The sequence below is a fragment of the Lipotes vexillifer genome, unplaced genomic scaffold (genome assembly GCF_000442215.2).
Source record: "Lipotes vexillifer unplaced genomic scaffold, Lipotes_vexillifer_v1.1 scaffold1665, whole genome shotgun sequence".
In the NCBI taxonomy this organism is placed as follows: domain Eukaryota; kingdom Metazoa; phylum Chordata; class Mammalia; order Artiodactyla; family Lipotidae; genus Lipotes; species Lipotes vexillifer.
The window spans coordinates 613,167-635,223 of NW_006783279.1; the positions used below are offsets into that span (position 1 = coordinate 613,167).

A 22,057-nucleotide genomic window follows, 5' to 3' on the forward strand; every position below is an offset into this window, starting at 1 on the left:
GATGGGGGCACGACCCCGTGTCCCCTGCATCGGCAGGCGGACTCTCAACCACTGCGCCACCAGGGAAGCCCTGCCCTTGGTTTTTAATACTTTCCGTCCAGGTAGACACCACCTTTCGCAACACTTCGCTGCTTAAAACCTGTTAACTGTCTTCGGCCTCCCCTTGTAAAGTCGTTGACCGCGAGGTGGATTCGCCCTTCACCCCACCCCCAGCCTCGCCCTCTCGGCCCCTGGAGGGCAGCGCCGGCCGCCGCGCTCCCGGACAGGCCGCGTCCTCCCCCCGGTCCTGGGGTTCTGCAGAGCCTGTCCCCCTCCTGAGACCCCCTCCCTCCCTCCCAGCGCCTCTGTCCTCGCGTCTCCTCAGGCCGGTCCTTCTGCTCCACAGGCTTCTTTCCTGGTCAGCCCTTCCCCTCACCCCGCGTAGGGGAACGTGACCTGGGCCAGCCTTGTGGACACCCATGGTTCTTCCGTCCCAAGTTCAACTCAGGTGGAAAATGGCCTCTTGCGGTAGGCGGGCATCTTATTCACTCGCCATCTTTCTAAATATGGGGGCGAAGGGGGATCAGGAGAAGCAGAGACAGAGCGACCGAGAGAGGGATAGAAAAACTGAGAAGCAGAAAAGAATGAGGGAGAACCGATGGGAACTTAGACGGTGGCTGAGGGACTTGCAAAGGGATAGTGAAATGAAATAGATTTAGGCTTGAAACTAGCGGGCGAATAAAATAGAGAAGTAAATTATGCCGGATCTCCGGGTGAGCAGCATGGCGAGAGGCCTGGATCAGCGGTAGGAGCGAGGGCAGCAGTGGTGAGGCCCTGCACACAGTGAGTCCGGGAGAGGATAAAAGGTGGAACGAAGGCTTTCGGAGCAACAGGTGCTGGGAGAGAAAGAGGACAAAGGGGGACACGAAGAGCAGAGGAAGACAGAGCAGGAAGGAAGCGTCGCCAACTGAAGTGCCGGCGAGTGGGAGGAACGGAATGTAAGGGGACCAGAAGAGGTGTAACCCAGAGGGTAGACAGGGAGCGGAGTTGGGGGAGAAAGAGGAACAAGGGGGAACAGGTTGCAGAGTGGGGCAGGCCAGGTGTGAGGGCGGAAATAGAGAAGAGGGCAGGAACGGCAGGAGAGCGGAGGGGAGTAAAAAGACGTAGACGGAGAAAAATAAGACAGATAAACGGAATGAAATGGTAACACATAGTAGCGCAGGTAGGTGGTGGGAGCTGGATGCAGATGGATGGTGAGTTGTTTGGATATGGATGATTAAGTCGTGATATATGATTTGTGGTTTTAGAATATAGTACATTTAATATTTGTTTAAATTATACAAATGAGGATGAGAATTGCAAAACTGCTGTCTACAGGCTTATACATTTTGTAATTATTTATATGAGAAGATAACTTCCATTTGCAATCCCTATTCAGCCGCGGGGACAGTGACTTGATTCACTTAATTTTGGGTCATGCCCTTCCCTTTTCCTGGCATGGATTAGAGGTCAGGGGAGAGGACACCTGGGGCAAGAAATGACTGACTCTGTCACTACATGGTGCCTTTTCAGAGGAACACTTATTTAAAGTATTTTTGTGTGTGTGTAATGCATTTAGTTTTTCTTTCTCTATTCTGTATAATTTATTTTGTAAGTTGGAATAAATCTTAGTTCATTCAATTTCTCCTTTCCTATAAATAAGTATTTCTTTCTGGAATAATTTTTGGTCTTCTACAATCAACTCATATCATTCTTTTCTAACATTATAGTCTCAATTTTTCAAAACTTTAACACCAGGGGCTTCCCTGGTGGCGCAGTGGTTGAGAGTCCGCCTGCCGATGAAGGGGACACGGGTTCGTGCCCCGGTCCGGGAGGATCCCACATGCCGCGGGGCGGCTGAGCCCGTGAGCCACGACCGCTGAGCCTGCGCGTCCGGAGCCTGTGCTCCGCAGCGGGAGAGGCCACAACAGTGAGAGGCCCGCGTACCGCAAAAAAGTAATAATAATAATAATAAACACAGAACAGGCAAACAGTGTATGACACCTTCCTCTGGCTAGTTATCCAAAAGAAACAAAATCATTATAGTGAGGGAAATATTTGCCCTCCATTGACCATTACTGTATTATTCACAGCAGGCAAGATGTTGAAAGAACCAAATGTTTGTTGACAAGTGAATGGATGTAGAAAATTTATGTCATCCATAAATTATGACATTTTTATGACCGAAAAAGACAGACATTTTTTGTGGAAAGTAGAAATATCAGACTTATAGAGCCGTAGAGTGTAAAGGTTCTTACGAGGGTTTGGGTAGTGTGGTAACTGGGGAGATGTTGGTCGAAGGATACAACATTCAGCTGTAAATGTGTACAACATATACATCTCATGTACAGAATGCTGACTATAGTGAATCCACTGTGTTATTATATACTTGGAATTTCCAGAGAGTAATACTTAAGTGTTCTCAGCACACAGATACAAAGATTACTGTGAGTTGATGGAATTGAAAGTTACTTTATTGTGATTATTATTGCACAGTGTTTACATGTGTAAAATAACCACATTCGATGACTCATATGTACACCATTCTTACTCATCAATTATACCTCAGTAAAGCTAGAAAAAAAAAAGGAAGTGGGGGCTGTGCTGGACTAGGCTTCTGCGGGTGTTTCTCAACACAGGCCTCCCATTAGATCATTGAGGCATTTTTCATATACATGTTTTATACCCTTTGACCAGAGATTTCACTTAATATTGTCGGTGTGGGGTCCAAACTCAATAATATTTGAGGTGCCCCAGGTGATTCCAGTCTGGATGCATCACTGAACATCAGGACTCTGAGTCCCCCCATTCCTGAGGGCTGAGATCTGGGCTGAGGGTGAGGGCTCTACTCTGCGTGGGGATGGATCAGGGCTGGTCTGTGACCTGAAGGGGATCGTCGGGTCCAGCTGAGGTGCCCGCTGCTGCTGGGTTCGTGAGGGCCTCACCAGGAGGGGAGCCTGATCTGAAGAAAGGGTGGGGAAACTCCTGTGTTGGTCTCTGTGTGGGAGTTTACTGTCCTGAGTCCCTCCTGGGACAGTGGGCAGCAGAGGACCGTCTGTTCCACGTGCTGAGGGCTTCCCTGTGTGTGTGGTGGTGACTCAGGAAGGGGGTGTGTTGATTCCAAGCATTAAATGGCATGTTTCCAACTTTCAGGGTCAACATCTAAAGAGTATTGCTACCTGGGTAAGAAGCCCGGAAGAGGAGGAAGAGGAAAGAAAAGGAGTCAGAAATGGCTCTTTCTCAGGTAAAGTCATATTCTCAGCTGATTCTTCTGTCTGTCCTTCCTGAAATGCCCTTCTTTGGACTCGCTGATCTTGTCTGACTCTGAAGTATCCTGCCTGACACCTGTACAGTCACTGTCACCCGGTTCCTTCCCTCGGGGCCTGTCATCTCCACTTAGATCCCGTCTCCCCGTGACCCAGTGACCTGGAACCTGTGAAGAGGCTACGCTGGGTGTAGTCCTGGGCAGGGCTTCACACCCATGGATTAGAGACATGGTGTCAGTGCTATTGGGCAGCAGGGATTTTTTAGGGCCCCATCTGGATGCACTGTCCGCTCTCTGTAAACAAGGATAAAGATGCTGCACATGGAAGTCAGATACTAATATGCACAATACCTGGTAAAATCTGGAAATCATAACAATTATGGGCAATTTGTTCAGACTTTTTTTAAGGCAGTTAAGCTGAACGAGTGAATCACTGACTTCAAATCTTAATGATTGCAAATGGAATGGAAAGTTCAGAAACAGACATCAGTGATAGAGGGTGTTTTAGTCCATTAGCAAATTTAGTCTTGAAATCAACCTAAATCTCTGACAGTTGGAAATTCTTCATATCACTTTCATTACCTCCATTCCTCAGAGGTTGTCTTTTTTTTTTTAAATAAATTTATTTATTTATTTTTGCCTGCATTGGGTCTTTGTTACTGTGCATGGGCTTTTCTCTAGTTGCGGCGAGCGGGGACTACTCTTCGTTGCGGTGCATGGGCTTCTCGTGGCGGTGGCTTCTCTTGTTGCAGAGCACGGGCTCTCGGTGTGCGGGCTTCAGTAGTTGTGGCTCGCAGGCTCTAGAGAGCAGGCTGAGTATTTGTGGCGCACACATAACTACTTATTTGCTCGGTGGCATGTGGTATCTTCCTGGACCAGGGCTTCAACCCGTGTGCCCTGCATTGGCAGGTGGATTCTTAACCACTGTGCCACGAGGGAAGTCCCTCAGAGGTTGTCTTTTTACTCTGGGTTGTATCCTATGACACAGAAGTTTTTACCTTTGCTGTAGGTAGATTTACAGCTTCATCTTTTTGCTAATAGATCTAGTTTCTCTGCACCATTTGTTATTGAGACTGCAGTTTCCCCTTTGTAATCTTGGCACCCTTGTCTATACATTTTATATATATTCAAAGGCTTATTTTTGATATTCTCGTCTGTTCCATTGGTTTATGTGTCTGTGTTTCTGCCAGTACAGCATCATCTTGATTACTCTGTAATATGTTTTGACATCCAAATATGACGGCTTCCATCTTCTTTTTCAAGAGTATTTTGGCTCTTTGGGATCCCTTGGGATTCCATATGAATTTTAGTATGATTTTTTCTATTACTGCAAACATTGCCGTTGAAATTTTGATAGGGAGTCCATTGCATCTGTAAAGCACTTTGGGTAATACGGTCATTTTAAGAATATTATGTCTTCCAGTCCATGAGTACAGGGTATGTTTCTATTTATTTGTATCTCCTTGGACTTCTTTTTGCAGCCTTTAGTAGTTTTAAGTATACAAGTCTTGCACCTCCTTCGCTAATTTTTTCCTAAGTATTCTATTCCTTTTGATGCTATAGTAAATTGAATTGTTTTCTAATTTTCTTTGACATTGTTCATTGTATACAGAAATGCAACTGATTTTTGCGTGCTGATGTTTTATGCTCCAGCTTTTGTAAAGTTGTTCTTTGAAATAGTTGTTTTACTGTGGAACCTTTTTAGTTTGTACATATATGACCTTGTCACCTAAAAGAAAAGATAATTTTACTTCTTTTTCAATTTGAATAGCTTAGAATTCTCTTTCTTGTCTAATGGCTCTAGCTAGGAAGTTTATTACTTTCTTGAACAGTAGTGCAGAGTGTGCATCTTTCCCTTTTTTTGTTGTAAGCATTTATCAGTGTAGACTTCCATTTTAGTACAGCTTTGGTTACCTGTGATAAATTTGGTATGCTGTGTTTTAATTTTTATTCAGATATTTTACCCGTTTCCTTATAATTTCCTCTTTGACCCACTGCTTCTCTAAGAATGAGGTGCTTAATTTCCACATTGGGGGGATTTTCCTGTTTTCCATCTGCTCTTTATTTCTAGTATAATTTCATTGTGCTTATTTATTTATTTATTTGGCCACTTCGGCTGGTGGGCTCTTAGTTCTCTGACCAGGGATTGAACCCAGGCCCTTGGCGGTGAAAGCACAGAGCCCTAACGACTGGACCTACAGGGAATTCCAAATTTCATTGTTTTTGGAGAAGATGTTTTTTTATCACCTCAATCATCTTAAATTTGTTAAGATTTGTTTTGTGGTATAAGGTATGTTCCGTCTTGGAGACTGTTTCACATGTGCTCCCGAAGGATGTGTTTTCTGCTGTTATTGGGTGGAGTGTTCTGTACATGTCTGTTAGGTACAGTTGTTCTATGGTGTTGTCCAAGTCTTCTGTTTCTTTATTGACCTTCTTTTTGTTTTCATGCGTATGTAAAACTAGAGTATTGAAGTCTCTTACTCATGTTTTGCTCTAGTCTATTTCTTTCTCTATTTCTGTTAATGTTTGCTCCATTTCGCGGGGAGGTCTAATGTTAGATGTATATATATATATAATATATATATAATTGTTATATCTTCTTGGTGATTTGTATCTTTTATTATTATATAATACCCTTTGTGTCTTGTGTCAGTTTTTCTCTTTAATTAAATTTGTGTCTTGTGTCAGTTTTTCTCTTTAATTAAATTTGTCTGATATAAGATTGTCACCTCTGCTCTTTTTAGCATGAAATGTCTTTTTTTTTTAAAGGTTATTTATTTATATATTTATTTATTTTGGCTGCGTTGGGTCTTCGTTGCTGTGTGTGGGCTTTCTCTAGTTGTGGCGAGCAGGGGCTACTCTTCGTTGCAGTGCTCGGGCTTCTCATTGCGGTGGCTTCTCTTGTTGTGGAGTATGGGCTCTAGGTGCGCAGGCTTCAGTAGTTGCAGCACACAGGCTCAGTAGTTGCGGCATACAGGCCCTAGAGCACAGGCTCAGTAGTTGTGGTGCATGGGCTTAGTTGCTCTGCGGCATGTGGGATCTTCCCGGACCAGGGATCAAACCCATGACCCCTGCATTGGCAGACGATTATTAACCACAGAGCCACCGGAAGTCCCGGAATATCTTTTTCATTCATTCACTTTTCGCCTTTCGATGTCCTTAGATTTGTAAATGTTCACTGTTTTTACTCTTTGACCTACTCTCTCTCTCTTACTCTAGGTCTCTGTTTTTCCTCCTGTTACTTCCTCTAGTGGTCCTTGCTGAGGCACACTGTACAGTGGTGAAAGGCAGGATTCCTGGCCATCCCCCTTCACGCTACTGTAACTTTTGAGGGTATGCATTGGGTGTTTCCTTCTGATCATGATGTTTGTTGAAATCTTCTTGCTTAGTAATGATATGTTTTTTCAATATTGTTTTTTGTGAAGATTTTTAATTCTACACATAATTGTAAACTTTAATATTGTGATAATTTTTTTCTTAATCTATTTAATTAGTATATAGCAGTAATAACTTCTAATTTTGAATCAGTGTTTTGTGGGTGGAGTACACAAACTGTTTTGCATTTGTTAATACCTACTTGTGTACATTTTAGTGGATAAAATTTTATTTATATTTTTGACTCTAGGTATTTTATAGAGATTAGAATTTAAGTGTCCTACACTGTTCATGTTAGTACCATTTAGTGACGTTGACACTTTTTCATGGTCCCAAAGGTGCTAAAATTCACATGAGTATCATTGATGATGAAAAAATATGTTCACGAGAACTCCTCTCATTCCAGTTGATTGTGTGTTTACATATGTGTCCATGAGTTCATGGATTTGCAAGTCTATATTTTGTTTTGTTTTTAATATTTATTTATTTATTTACTTGGTTGTGCCGGGTCTTAGTTCCGGCAGGTGGGCTCCTTAGTTGTGACACATGGGCTCCTTAGTTTTGGCATGCAGACTCTTAGTTGCCACATGCATGTGGGATCTAGTTCCCTGACTAGGGATCGAACCCGGGCCCCTTGCATCAAGAGTGTGGAGTCTTAGCCACTGCGCCACCAGGGAAGTCCCAAGTCTGTGGTTTTGATAAAAGACAACATGATTTCATAAGTCTGTGTTATACCTAATTGTAGTTCAACCAGTCTGTGTTATACCTAATTGTAGTTCCAACTGTATCTTTTTTTTAAATTTATTTATTTAATTTATTTATTTTCAGCTGCGTTGGGTCTTCGTTGCTGCTCACGGGCTTTCTCTAGTTGCGGCGAGCAGGGGCTACTCTTCGTTGTGGTATGCAGGCTTCTCATTGCAGTGGCTTCTCTTGTTGTGGAGCACGGGCCCTAGGTGCGTGGGCTTCAGTAGTTGTGGCACATGGGCTGAGTAGTTGCGGCACACAGGCTCTAGAGTGCAGGTGCAGTACTTGTGGCTCACAGGCTTAGTTGATCCGTGGCATGTGAGATCTTCCCAGACCAGGGCTCGAACCCATGTCCCCTGCATTGGTAGGTGGATTCTTAACCACTGTGCCACCAGGGAACTCCCCCAATTGTATCTTAAATATATTCTTTGGCCTTGTATTTTTTTACACTATCACGTTAATGGTTCAAATAGTAGTAAGATTACTAACATTTTATGTGCATTTGTGTGTGTGTCCACATCTATAATGACGTTTTATGCCCTTCCGTGGTGTTCTTCTTGAAGTTAAGTTTCTCAGGTGACCCTCTATCCGTGTACCTTTAATTCTCTGTTACCTAAGTTTTTCTTCTTTTTTTTTTTTTCTTTTTTTGTGGTACGCGGGCCTCTCACTGTTGTGGTCTCTACTGTTGCGGAGCACAGGCTCTGGACGCACAGGCTCAGCGGCCATGGCTCACGGGCCTAGCTGCTCCGCGGCATGTGGGATCTTCCCGGACCGGGGCACGAACCTGCATCCCCTGCATCGGCAGGCGGACTCTCAACCACTGCACTACCAGGGAAGCCCTAAGTTTTTCTTCTTGATCTTCAAATCAAGAGCCAAACTTCCTTAGTTTATGTGCTTGTGTATTGTTTCTTAGTTTCTTGACCTGAATTGAGTTTCTCAGTGTGTTTCTGACAGTTTTCTCCTCTGTAACATGGGAACAGGTCTTTCTCTAATGAGCTCTGATGATGATTAAAAGCTTACACCTGTAAAACATTTGCAGTAATGCTTAGTATATGTTAAATATGCAAACACCTTTAGTCATTGCTGTTGCTATCCTTATCATAATTTAAGAATTTGACTTTCTTTTAAAGCCACTGTTGGGGACTTCCCTGGTGGTCCAGTGGTTAATAATGGGCCTTCTGGGCTTCCCTGGTGGCGCAGTGATGGAGAATCTGCCTGCCAATGAAAGAGACATGGATTTGAGCCCTGGTCCAGGAGGGTCCCACATGCTGCGGAGTAACTAGGCCCGTGCGCCACAACTACTGAGCCTGCATGCCACAACTACTGAAGCCTGTGCGCCACAATAAGAGAAGCCACCGCAATGAGAAGCCTGTGCACCACAACGAAGAGTAGCCCCTGCTCGCCACAACTAGAGAAAGCCCACACGCAGCAGTGAAGACCCAATGCAGCCAAAAATTAAATAAATAACTAAATGCATAAATGCATAAATAAATTTATTAAAAAGAAAAAGAATGTGCCTTTCAATGCAGGGCACTCGGGTTCAATCCCTGGTTGGGGAACTGAGATCCCATGTGCCGCAGGGCAACTAAGGCCATGCGCCGCAACTACTGAGCCCGAGTCACAACTACTGAAATCCAAGTGCTCTGGAGCCTGTGCACCACAGCAGATTGCCCGCATGCTGCAACAAAAGATCCTGCACACTGCAACGAAAGCTTCCGCATGCTGCAATGAAGATCCCGAGTGATGCAACGAAGACCCAATGCAGCCAAAAAAAAAAAAAAACGCCACTGTTGACTCTGTCATCCTTGAAGATACCACTCATAGCGTAGCTTACCTAGATATTAAATATCACTCAGTGTGTAAAATATAATATGTAACATTTCTGCATAGACAATCCATTGTTGAATTTTATTTGTATGTATTTTATGTATTGACTACAAAAGGAAAAAATCCATTGATTGATGGGGGATATCATAATGTTAAGAAAAAGCCTAGGGCTTCCCTGGTGGCACAGTGGTTGAGAATCCGCCTGCCGATGCAGGGGACATAGGTTCGTGCCCCGGTCTGGGAAGATCCCACATGCCGCGGAGCAGCTAGGCCCGTGAGCCATGGCTGCTGAGCCTGCGCATCTGGAGCCTGTGCTCTGCAACGGGAGAGGCCACAACAGTGAGAGGCCCGCATACCGCAAAAAAAAAAAGAAAAAGAAAAGAAAAAGCCTAAGAAATTAGAGAATGACAGTTTCCTTCAAATAGCTTTACATGGATCTGTCAGAATATTTACTTCAACTGAATTGATCCTTACTCCTCTGTCCTCTTCTCATTTTGTGTGAAAATAAGAATCTCCTCAGGGCTCTTTGGTTAAATGTGTTTTCATTTCAGACACAGTTGACCTTCAAGGATGTGGCCATAGAATTCTCTCAGGAGGAATGGGAATGCCTGGACCCTGCTCAGAGGGTCTTGTACAGGGACGTGATGTTGGAGACCTACAGGAACCTGGTCTCCCTAGGTGAGGATAACTTCCCTCTAGAAGTTGGGCTCTGCCCTTGGGTATCTTTCCATTTTCTCTTGTGGGCCTCTTGGGAGGCCCTGTTTGCTTGACTGATCCAAAATCCCTATTATATCAGACATTGAAAAGCTTCATGATGTGGCATCAGGAGTTTAATCCTACCTTTCCTTAGGTCTCCCCACTTCATGATTTATCAGGGATTGTTTCAGAGCTTATGTATTCATAAAGCTGAATGGTAAACTTTTAATATCCCCATGTTCCTATTTTTCTACTCCTGTGCTTTTGAGTTAGGAGTTCTAGGAAGTGAGCTACATTTCTGCATTTTATACTGTTCTGTGTGCATTCAGAAGGAGGGGAAAAGTGGGTGAATTTTTGAAATATTTTTCTAGATTCATTTGTAATCTTCAGTTGAACAAAGAATTAGAGTTCTGGAAAAGTCACAGGAAATCACCTTTCTTTCTTCTTGTGTGGAGGGATTTCTGTTTCTCAGCTGAATATTTTACTCACTTTGTAGCAAGAGAAAGAGTGCTGGGCTGTTGAGAGTGATGTGAATGCCTTTGAGCATGTATCAAAGTGTGAACATCGGTCAGATCTCAGAAAGGCCGAGAGGAAACCTCATTATTAATAGTGTTTGGTTAACTCTCCCCTCATCGGAGAGTTCTGTGGGAATACAGAAGATAATTTATTATTGTGAACCCTCAGAGGAAATTTTTCTTCTCCCCAACTTATCACGTTGTCCTTCCGCATGTAAAGTGTATTCTTTTACCCTCCAGTGATATTGCAGCTCTACCAGAGACAAAGGCAAAGTCTTTATCGTGATCTGCCACACTCTGCCATCTTGTACCTGTGAAATAGGTGTTGCTTGACCTTGAGTAGCATGAGGTGGGATTTTTTAAAGGGGTCTCCTGCCCCCTCATCTCTCCTTCAGGGCATGATTCCACTGGATGCTTAGTTCTCAGTCCACATGGATAAGAGCTGATACCTCCAGACTAATCCCTGAACCTTTCTTGGTTCCATCCCCATTGGATGTTTTTAGAAGACCCAGACAGAAGATGGGAAAACACTGGCTGCTCTTTGATTCCATCTGGCACCTCACAACCTGCATGGAGCTGTCTCAAGTCCTGTCTACTTCTTTTGTTCTCCTCTTGCCACACAGTTCAGGGATGTGTGTCCTAGCCCTGTTGGTTGGATCTTCTGTTATTGTTACTTAGGAAAACTGTAAAGACAGTGTACAGAGAGATCCTCTTTTAATTTTTTAATTTTGTTTTTATTTTTTATATTAATTTGATTGTGCCAGGTCTTAGTTGCGGCAGGAGGGTTCCTTAGTTGTGGCATGCGAATTTTTAGTTGTGGCGTGAATGTGGGCTCTTGTTCGCTGCATTGGGAACGCAGAGTTTTAACCACTGTGCCACCAGGGAAGTCCCGAGATCCTCTTTTTAATCCCCAGTCCCTCATGGGGGGAATATGTGCATCTTTCAGGCTTTTTGTTTGGCATCTGTGGGTAGAGTGCATGGTTCCATCTGAAGGTCCTATAATATCTGACAAACATATCTTGTATTTTTTTCACTCGTGTACTGCTCTACCTATTCTACCTTCCTGATTTTGTATTCTCCTAAGTTTGCATGATTTTGCCTCTGAAGCTTGCTTTTTTAAAATATTTTTATTTTTTTATTTTTATTTTTTTTTGGTGATACGCGGGCCTCCCACTGCTGTGGCCTCTCCCGTCGCGGAGCACAGGTTCTGGATGCGCAGGCCCAGTGGCCATGGCCCATGGGCCCAGCTGCCCCGCGACATGCGGGATCATCCCGGACCAGGGCACGAACCTGCGTCCCCTGCATCGGCAGGCGAACTCCCAACCACTGTGCCACCAGGGAAGCCCTGAAACTTGCTTTTGAAATACATAGTCCTGGACTTCCCTGGTGGCACAAAAATAAATAAATAAATTCATTAAAAAAAAGAAATACATATCTTCCCCTTTGGTAATCATAAGTTTGTTTTCTATGTCTGTGAGTCTCTTTATTTTGTAAATAAGTTCATTTGTACCTTTTTTTTTTTTTTTTTTTTTTAAATTTCCATTTCTATGTCTGTGAGTCTCTTTATTTTGTAAATAAGTTCATTTGTACCTTTTTTTTTTTTTTTTTTTTTTAAGATTCCACATATAAGCCATATCACATGATATTTGGCTTTCTCTGTCTGGCTTACTTCACTTAGTATGATAATCTCTAGGTCCATCCATGTTGCTTCAAATGGCATTATTTCATTCTTTTTTTATGGCTTAGTAATATTCCATGGCATATATATACGACATCTTCTTTATACATTCACCTGTTGATGGACAGTTAGGTTGCTTCCATTGTCTTGCCTATTGTAAATAGTGCTGCTATTAACACTGCAGTGTATGTATCTTTTTGAATTAGTGTTTTTGGGTGGGTTTTTTAAAAAATAAATTTATTTTATTTATTTATTTTGGCTGCATTGTGTCTTTGTTGCTGCCCATGGGCATTCTCTAGTTGCGGAGAGCGAGGGCTACTCTTTGTTGTGGTGCGTGGGATTTTCACTGCAGCGGCTTCTCTCTGGGCCCTAGGCACGAGGGCTTCGGTAGTTGTGGCATGTGGGCTCAGTAGTTGTGGCTCGCGGGCTCTAGAGTGCAGGCTCAGTAGTTGTGGTGCACAGGCTTAGTTGCTCCTCGGCATGTGGGATCTTCCTGGACCAGGGGTTGAACCTGTGTCCCCTGCGTTGGCAGGTGGATTCCTAGCCACTCACCACCAGGGAAGTCCTTGTTGTTTTGATATTAAGTTGTATGAGCTGTTTGTTTATTTTGGAGATTAACCCTTTGTCAGTTGCATCATTTGCAAATATTTTCTTCCATTCTGTGGGTTGTCTTTTCATTTTGTTTATGGCTTCCTTTTCTGTGCAGAGGCTTTTGAGTTTAATTAGATCCAATTTCTTTATTTTTGTTTTACTTTCCATTACTCTAGTAGATGGATCCAAAAAGATACTGCTCCAGTTAATGTTAAAGTGTTCTACCTATGTTTTTCACTGTACTTTTAGAATGTTTTATGCTTCTTCATAGGTACATAGTTTTATAAGAGGTATTTAGAAAAATATTTGGTTGATTAAATTGTTTTGTCAAATTCTTCACTTTCTTTGTGCTAGATTAGTTTTCCAATTCAAAACTGTCATGTGCTTTAGGGTCATGGTGGAAAAATACACTTTATTTGATAGCTAATACCAGTTTGTTTAATGTGAGTGTTTTTGTCATAGATTGTTTGAAAATAGGGTGCTCTAAAATAATTAGAATTACCTCTGATCACTTTTTCTTTAGTAAAGAATCCTATTCTTTTTTTTAAAAATTTCTTTATTTTTATTTTTGGCTGCGTTGGGTCTTCGTTGCTGTGCATGGGCTTTCTCTAGTTGCAGTGAGTGGGGGCCACTCTTCATTGTGGTGTGCAGGCTCCTCATTGTGGTGGCTTCTCTTGTTGCAGAGCATGGGCTCTAGGCATGCAGGCTCAGTAGTTGCAGCACGTGGGCTCAGTAGTTGTGGCTCTCAGGCTCTAGGGTGCAGGCTCAGTAGTTGTGGCACAGGGGCTCAGTTGCTCCGTGGCATGTGGGATCTTCTTGGACCAGGGCTCGAACCCATGTCCCCTGCATTGGCAGGCGGATTCTTAACCACTGTGCCACCAGGGAAGCCCCAAGAATCCTGTTTTTTTTGCTTTACTGCAGTTTTTAAGATCATTGTAGGTAGTTTCATAACCCTCTTTGAAATAAGTACTATTTTTAGAGTAGTATCATGTATGTAACTTGAAATATTTATTTATGAATTACATTGTGTTGGATACATATAATTCTTTGTATCTTGTAGATATTTCTTGTATGCACGTGATCAAGAAATTACATCTAAAAGCAAACACTGATAGAGAAGAAGTATTCCAAACCATAATGCTGCGAAGACGGGAAAGGAATGAAATCAAACATTTTTATGTCAGGGTTGTCCAGGAAGATATTTATGACCTTGAGTCTCAGTGGAGAGCTGAGGTAAGAAATTACAAAGGCATGACGATAACCCATAACCAAAATCTCACTGGTAAGAGAGATGGACATGGTAGAAGTACTGCAGGAGTTGAGCTTATTGAAAACAGCCTTGCCTTAAGCTTTCTGGGTGACCTGCATATTTTTAAAAGTGAAGAGAGAATTGATGAGTTTAATCAAGCTGACAAGACTATTAGCAGTAATGCCTTATGTTCACCACTTCAAGGAATTTCTTCTGGTGTCCAAACCAACATCTCTAATATACATGAGAGTGATTTTATGCATCCATCACTACTGACAAAATACCAGAAAGCACCCAGGGAAAGACCTTACAAATGTAATCTGGGTGGCAAAACCTTTTTTCAGGATCACACCTCAGTAGACATCAGATCATCCATACCAGAGAGAAATTACATAAATGTGATATATGTGAAAAAGTCTTTAGTCTAAATTCAGACCTTATGGTTCATCAGAGAATTCATACTGGAGAGAACCCTTACAAATGTAATGAATGTGTAAAGGTGTTTAGTCGGAAATCAAACCTTGTAGTTCATGAGAGAATTCACACTGGAGAGAAACCTTACAAATGTAGCGAGTGTGGCAAGGTCTTTAATCAAAATCAAATCCTTGCAACTCATCAGAGAATTCATACTGGAGAGAAACCTTACAAATGCAATGAGTGTGGGAAGACGTTTAGTCAGGGCTCAAAACTCAGGCATCATCAGTTAATCCATACAGCAGAGAAGTTACATAAATGTCATATATGTTGCAAGGGCTTTAGTAGAAATTCAGACCTTGCAGTTCATCAGAGAATTCATTCTGGAGAGGAACTTCTCAAATGTAATGAGTGTGGCAAGATCTTTAGTTGGAAATCAAACCTTGTAGCTCATAAGAGAATTCATACTGGAGAGAAACCTTACAACTGTAATGAGTGCAGCAAGGTCTTTCGTCAAAAAGGCACCCTTGCAAAGCATCCGAGAATTCATAATGGAGGGAAACCTTTCAAAAATAATGAGTGTTGGAAAGACCTTACTCACATCTGAACCTTCACTACACATCAGATAATAAATACAGAGGGGAAACCATATTAATGTGATATATATGGGAAGGTCCTCATTCAAAATTGACAGTTTAAACTCATGGGAGATTCATAGTGGGAGGAAACATGCACATTCATGACTGTGGCAAAACCTCGCTTACCATCAGATAAGCCATACTGGGCAGTAATCGTAGAGATGTCATAAATGTCTCATAGTTTTTAGTCAAAATTTGTACCTTAAGGTGCACCAAAAAATTCATACTGGAGAGAAACCTTACAAATGTAATGAGTATGGCAAATCATTTATTGTACTTTGAAGTCTAACTTAACTATCAGGTAATCCATATTGGTGAGGGACTTTAAGCCAGGGTTTTAGCAAGTGTACAAATCTTAGCTTCATTGGAAAAGTCATACTGGAGAAATATCAGGTAAATGTATTTACTTTGACCAGGACTTTAGGCAACAAATTCATTCACCAAATAATTCATTCTGGAGATTATTACCTCACAAATGCAATGAATGGGAAAAACCTTTACTCGGGGCTCACATTTCATCAATCATCAGATAATCTATATGCGACAGGACATTACAGATGTACTGAATATGGCAAAGCTTTTTGGTTGTGTCTTAAACTGAGGGTTCACCAAATACTTCATACTTTAAAATGCAATAGGGACTTCCCTGGTAGGGCAGTGGTTAAGAATACACCTGCCAATGCAGGGGACACAGGTTTGATTCCTGGTCCGGGAAGATTACACATGCCACGGAGCAACTAAGCCAGTGTGCCACAACTACTCAGCCTGTGCTCTAGAGCCCGCGAGCGACAACTACTGAGCCTGTGAACCACAACTACTGAAGCCCGTGTGCCTAGAGCCCCGTGCTCTGCAACAAGAGAAGTCACCACAATGAGAAGCCCGCACACCGCAGTGAAGAATAGCCCCCGCTCGCTGCATCTAGAGCAGCTAGAGAATGCCCGTGCACAGCAATGAAGGCCCAATGCAGCAAAAAAAAAAAAAAAAAGTAAAGTAAAGTAAATAAAATGCAATAAATACGGCAATGTTTCAAATTATTACTTACTTGTCGCTAGATATCAGAATATTTATCCTGGAGAGAAACCACACAGATGTAATAAAATTTAATCACTTTCCTCATCACCCTGGTTGAATCCTATTTCTTTTACCAACGCAGTTTTATCCTGTCTTGGTGCTTTACAATAAATGCTAAGAATGCACCATTAGGCTGTCAGGGTGGAAAGAATCTATAGCAATTTCTTTCGAGTATGGAATCAAACAACATATAATTTGGGGATTATACACTCATAATTTGTACTTGATTATTACCTCCACTCTATTCCATAATATTCAGATGGCTATAATGCAAGTAGCATAGCAGTTTATTTCAGACTCTGAATTTTATTGACGTGCAAAAATTGAACAGGGTAAATTTAAAGATTTGATTGGTTGTATTGAATGATTCATGAATTGGGCAGTATCCCACCTAGAGATTAAAGAGGTCCTAAGCGGTGCTGTACAAATTGGAAGGCTTTTATAGGCAATAACTTGGTGGGATAAGAATGTTATTAGTAAAAGAAAAGGTTCTTTGAGGCAAGGTTACCTTTTTTGGGGGAAAGTAGCACCAAAGTCTTAGTCTTATCCTGCAGATTACCTCACTAGTGTTCAGGAAACTCCAGAGTGATTGGTTTAAGGTGACATTCCTGCGAGGGGTGAAACTGCCATTACTTCTTGGTTTTCTGTCTTGGGGGCAAGTGACTCCACCTTGTGAATGTGTGTGCAACCTCATCCCTATTCATGAATATGCGGTGTATGAATGTATTTCTTCATGATCTTTTTTGTGCCCAGTAAATCTAACATCGTGCACCTTGATTTACATGAAGGAAAAATAGGAACATAGAAGCACATAAAAAATATTAGAAAAATTTAAAGTCATCCAGTTTCACTTTTGTCCTTGAACCGCTTAATAAAATAATTTGAAAATAGCAATGTTCCTGAGTATTAACACTAAACAATATACAATGGGAAGATTTTTGCTTGATAGATAAACTAGAAATTTCACATATCACCACCAAAACAGTTTTTTGCTGTTGCTAGTTTGCACTTGCGGCTATTCACTGGAATAGGGTGGAACTCCACGCAAAGGCTAGTTTGGTCATTTAGATTGATATTAATGTTGAAGTGTTATGAGAATGTTTGTCATGTAATTCCGCTTTTTAGGGGGACAGGGAAGAATACCAAGGTGTTCAAAAAATGGTTTGACATAACAGGGAATGATGAATGACTTGATGTATTAAGGTGATTACTGGATCGGGCTTAGGGAAGGATAACCACTTATGGATTGAACTTCCAGTTGCTATCAAAGAAGGAAGCCCTCAGACTTGATTTTCTGCACCACATAGGCCAAATAAGGAGAGGTTATGGTGAATCTTAATATATAGTTGTAAGTAGGCAAACATCAAAAAATGATGTGAGACTCTTTAATAAAACACTGGAGGGGTGGGATAGGGAGGGTGGGAGGGAGGGAGACGCAAGAGGGAAGAGATATGGGAACATATGTATATGTATAACTGATTCACTTTGTTATAAAGCAGAAACTAACACAACATTGTAAAGCAATCATACTCCAATAAAGATGTAAAAAAATAAAATAAAACACTGAATGTTTACTCTTGAAAATCCTGTTTTCTTGGTTAGGAAAGACCACACTTTTCTTTATGCTACTAATTTATTTCATTTCTTTTCCTGCACCACATGTACATTCCATTGTTCAAGTTGGATTATTTTATTTTATTTTTTGGCTGGCTGCTAAAAAATGGATGTGGACAGATGAATGGATATATGTGGTACACGTATACAATGGAATACTACTCAGCCATAAAAGAACGAAATAATGCCATTTTGGGGAACATGGGTGGAACTAGACATAATCACACTGAGTGAAGAAAGTCAGGAAGAGAAAGATAGATACCATATGATATCACTTATCTATGGAATCTGAAATATGACACAGGAAATTCCTCCTCAGTCCATTGGTTAGGACTTGGCGCTTTCACTGCGGCGGCCCAGGTTTGATCCCTGGTCCGGGAACTAAGATCCCGCAAGCCAAGCAGTGGAGCAAAAAATATAAAAAATAAAAAAATAAAATGCGACCGAAACGAACCTATCTATAAAGCAGAAACAGACTTACAGGCATAGAGAATAGACTTGTGGTTGCCAAGGGGGAGGAGAGGTAGGGAAGGGATGGACCGGGAGTTTGGGGTTGGTAGATGCAAACTATTATATATAGAATGGATGGACAACAAGGTCCTACTGTAGATCACAGGGAACTATGTTCAATGTTCTGGGTTAAACTGTAATGGAAAAGAATATAAAAAAGAATGTAGGGAGTTCCCTGGTGATCTAGGGGTTAGGATTCGGGGCTTTTACTACTGTGGCCCAGGTTCAATCCCTGGTCAGGGAATTGAGATCCAACAAGCTGAGCAGCATCACCAAAAAAAAAAAAAATCAATTTGGTTTTTGGAAATGCTGTAAATATTTTATTTAGATAAGTTGTCTAAGATATCTTTATACTAGTTTACTAAAAATTAATGTCTAGAAATGCTTAGTTGATATAACTAAACAATTTACTAGAGAATCAATTATCCAAAAACTATTAAAATTTGTATTTCAAATTACAGTATTAAGCAGTATGTTCCATCATTAATTTTCTAGTATAGTAAAATGTTTTTTATACACTTTTTGTTTTTGCATTATTATTTCCTCCCTTGCATATTTCCCTTGTGTTGCAACAAGGGGTGTATAAATCAGTGGGTTGTTTTGGGACTTTTGTGATGTGATAATGCATATAAGCAATGACACAAAGTAGGTGTACTGTAAACATGATGAAAGTTATTTCGGGGCTTTAGTTCAACGAAAGAACTGAAATGGCAAAATGGTGCCATGAAATCTTTTTTTCTGGGAGTTGGCTATGGTTAGGTGCTTGAAAAGCAAGTGTGTGAAGGTAAAGAAGCATGCAGTGAAGAGAATGAAAATATCATGATACATAAGAAAGATCGAAAGAATCCAAGTATAGTCTGTGACAAGGAGATAATCCCCATTGCCAAATTCCTGGAAGTCATTCTGTCCTTTCCCAGTGATGTATTCACATTCATTGCCAGAGGATCTTACAGAGAAAAGATTTGTTCTGTTTAGCATGACAACTGACACCTGATATCCTCCACCTAGAGTTTCTTCCCATCCCCAAATGATATATTTTTCTTTGATAAGTGTTCTTGATTTTGATTAGTGAGAGTCACTGTTATTATTGCTTTATGCATAATAAGATATTGGATTTTCATCTCTGAAGAAAAGTACTGTTGTTTATTATTTCATGAATGAAGCAGCTTGGCACAATGACAGGTTTAAAGACTTATTTAGTCCCATCCCAGCAAGTGGGTAAATCAGGAATTGAATCCATGTTGACTGGCTTCAAAGAGAGGTATCTTAACCATTTTGCTACTCTAATAAGCCAAGTTATTTAAATCCTTCAACCACACAACATCTATCGTCAATTTTACGAGTATAACTTGCCATTTTTAAATCGACTATCGTCATATATAATTGTGGTTATAGTAACTTCCTATTATGTCAATCCAGTTATACCTCTTTCATTGCAATTTGCTTTATTGTGCTTCAAGATACTGCCTTTTTTTTTTTTTTTTTACAAATTACAGTTTTCTGGCAACTTTGCATGGAGAAAGTCTTTGGGCCATTTTTACAACAGCCACTTTGTGTCTCTGTGTCACATTTTGGCAATTCTCCCAAAGTTTCAAATGTTTTCATTATTATTAAATTTGTTGTGGCATCTGTGTAAAAAAATAAATCCGCACAGCTCACACCCATGTTGTTAAATGTTACTTGCAGCTGTGTGGGGTTCTGTTTTCCTCATTCTGTTCCTTTGGTCTGTGTGTCTGTCCCTCAACAAATCCCACACAATCTTGATTACTGTTACTATATTAGAAATCTTGAGATCATGTGCAATGATTCCAGCCACTTCAGTATTTTTGTGATGCTGTAGCTCTTCTCGTTCTTTTGCCTTTCCATATTAATTTTAGAATAATATTGGTTGTTCTATAAAAATCTAGATTGGAAATGCATTATACCTGTATGACAATTTGGGGTAATTTAACAACATTTCGATGTTGTTTTCCAATCAATGAATATGATATGTCATATTCAATACGGAATGTTATAAGTAAATGTAAGTAAAAGTTCATCACTGAGTTCTTTCATTACTGTTTCATGAAAGTCAGTGTTTTGTTAGATTTACTCATTTTTCTTCTACTTTTTCTTTTTTGAACATTCAAACATGATATTATATTTTTAATTTCAGTTTCCATTTGTAAATTGCTAGTATATACAATTATAGTAGATTTTTGGGTGTTCTTATATCATGACGCCTTGCAAATTGCAGTTTTTCTCTCAGTTTCTGTAGACTCCTTTGACTTTCTACACACATCATTCCATTAAATTTCATGTATTATTGAATTATTTAATGTATTTAATTATTTTTGACGGTCCCTTATAGAACAGAAGCTATCTGAAAGCAGGGTATTGATTTTATCTGCTGGATCGTCAGTGAGGGAATCATTCACGGCTGACACGATGAGTGAATCCATGTTGCCAGTGTAAACAAGGGTGCTGGAATGCACAGGCTCATTGAGCAGTAGCTTTAATGGTCATGGAAGTATTTGTGGCACTGGATTCCTTACTCCTGTGACATTACAACCTAACATTCTGAACATTTGACATAAATTCTCATGCTATATTTTGTTAATGCGGTGTGAATTCTAGGCAACATGTGCTCAACAGCTGTTAACTCATCACTTAAGTGATGTTTTCATAAAGTCTTTTTAAGCCACAAAATGGTTTTTTAAATTTATTTTAAATTTTTGGCTGCGTTGGGTCTTCGTTGCTGTGCACGGGCTTTCTTTAGTTGCGGTGAGTGCGGGCTGCTCTTCGTTGTGGTACATGGGCTCCTCATTGCGGTGGCTTCTCTTGTTGCAGAGCAGGAGCTCTAGGCGCGCAGGCTCAGTAGTTGCAGCACAGGGGCTTAGTAGTTGTGGCTCGCAGCCTCTAGAGCCCAGGCTCAGTAGTTGTGGCACATGGGCTTAGTTGCTCTGCCGCATGTGAGAATCTTCCTGGACTCGAACCCATGTCCCCTCCATTGGCAGGCGGATTCTTAACAACTGCGACACCAGAGAAGTCCTAAGCCACAAAATTTTGAATTCAAGATTCTTTCTGAAAGGCTTCATTCTGTGCCCATCAGAAAATAATAATCCTGTTTATCAGGAACACCTGATACTCATCAGGAACACCTGGAGAATGGTGACTGAAAGAAGTTGGAGGTTTATCATTCTCACATAAGAGGAAGTCCAGGGGTCGAAGTTTGTGATGGGATGGGTCCTTTGCCCCTTTTATCTCCATGAGCACTTAGTCTTTACTCTGCTTGTAGCAACATGGCTGGTGGATGACCAAGAAGGGTGACGATTGAGAACAAAACCCTTTTCATTTTTAGATTTTGTCACGTTTTCAGCGAAACGTTAGTCTCACATGTTTTTCTAAATATTACCTACTTTTTAAGTGGCCATCATAGTTTTAATAAGAAATGTGAATTTTTGAATTTCATATTTCCACCTAAAGAACAGAGAAAAGTAAAGGGAAAAGATGTTAGGGACAGTATGTGAATGGAATTTGTTCTTTATCCTGAGAATGAGATGATAGATGCTTACTAAACTTATTTCGGTAATTATTTCAATCTATATAAGTCAGAACATCATGCCGTACAACTTAAACTCACACAGTGATGTAAGTCAAATACGTATCAAAACTGGGGGAGGGGGGAGCGGAATGTGATTTTAAATAAAGGCAAAACACTTCAGCAAAAAGAACAAAGCAATTTATAACAATTTGAAAAAATGTATTGCATTTTTAAAAGCAATGATTAGTGACAAAAATTATCATATGCTTTAGTCCGCCATCCTCAGATGCTAGGTTTCGTCTCTGAGTGTCTGGAACCAAGTGAGTGTT

The 22,057-nt window shown here is 40.9% G+C and overlaps 1 protein-coding gene across 1 annotated transcript in view; it reads left to right on the top strand.

Moving 5' to 3' along the window:
* Positions 1–22,057, top strand: part of LOC103087371 (zinc finger protein 665-like) — a 67,367-nt gene that overhangs the window by 3,005 nt on the left and 42,305 nt on the right. Inside the window, 4 exon segments of the mRNA XM_082931030.1 lie at positions 172–266; positions 9,781–9,907; positions 13,770–14,294; positions 14,297–14,953. Coding sequence (XP_082787156.1) covers positions 172–266; positions 9,781–9,907; positions 13,770–14,294; positions 14,297–14,953 — 1,404 coding nt within the window.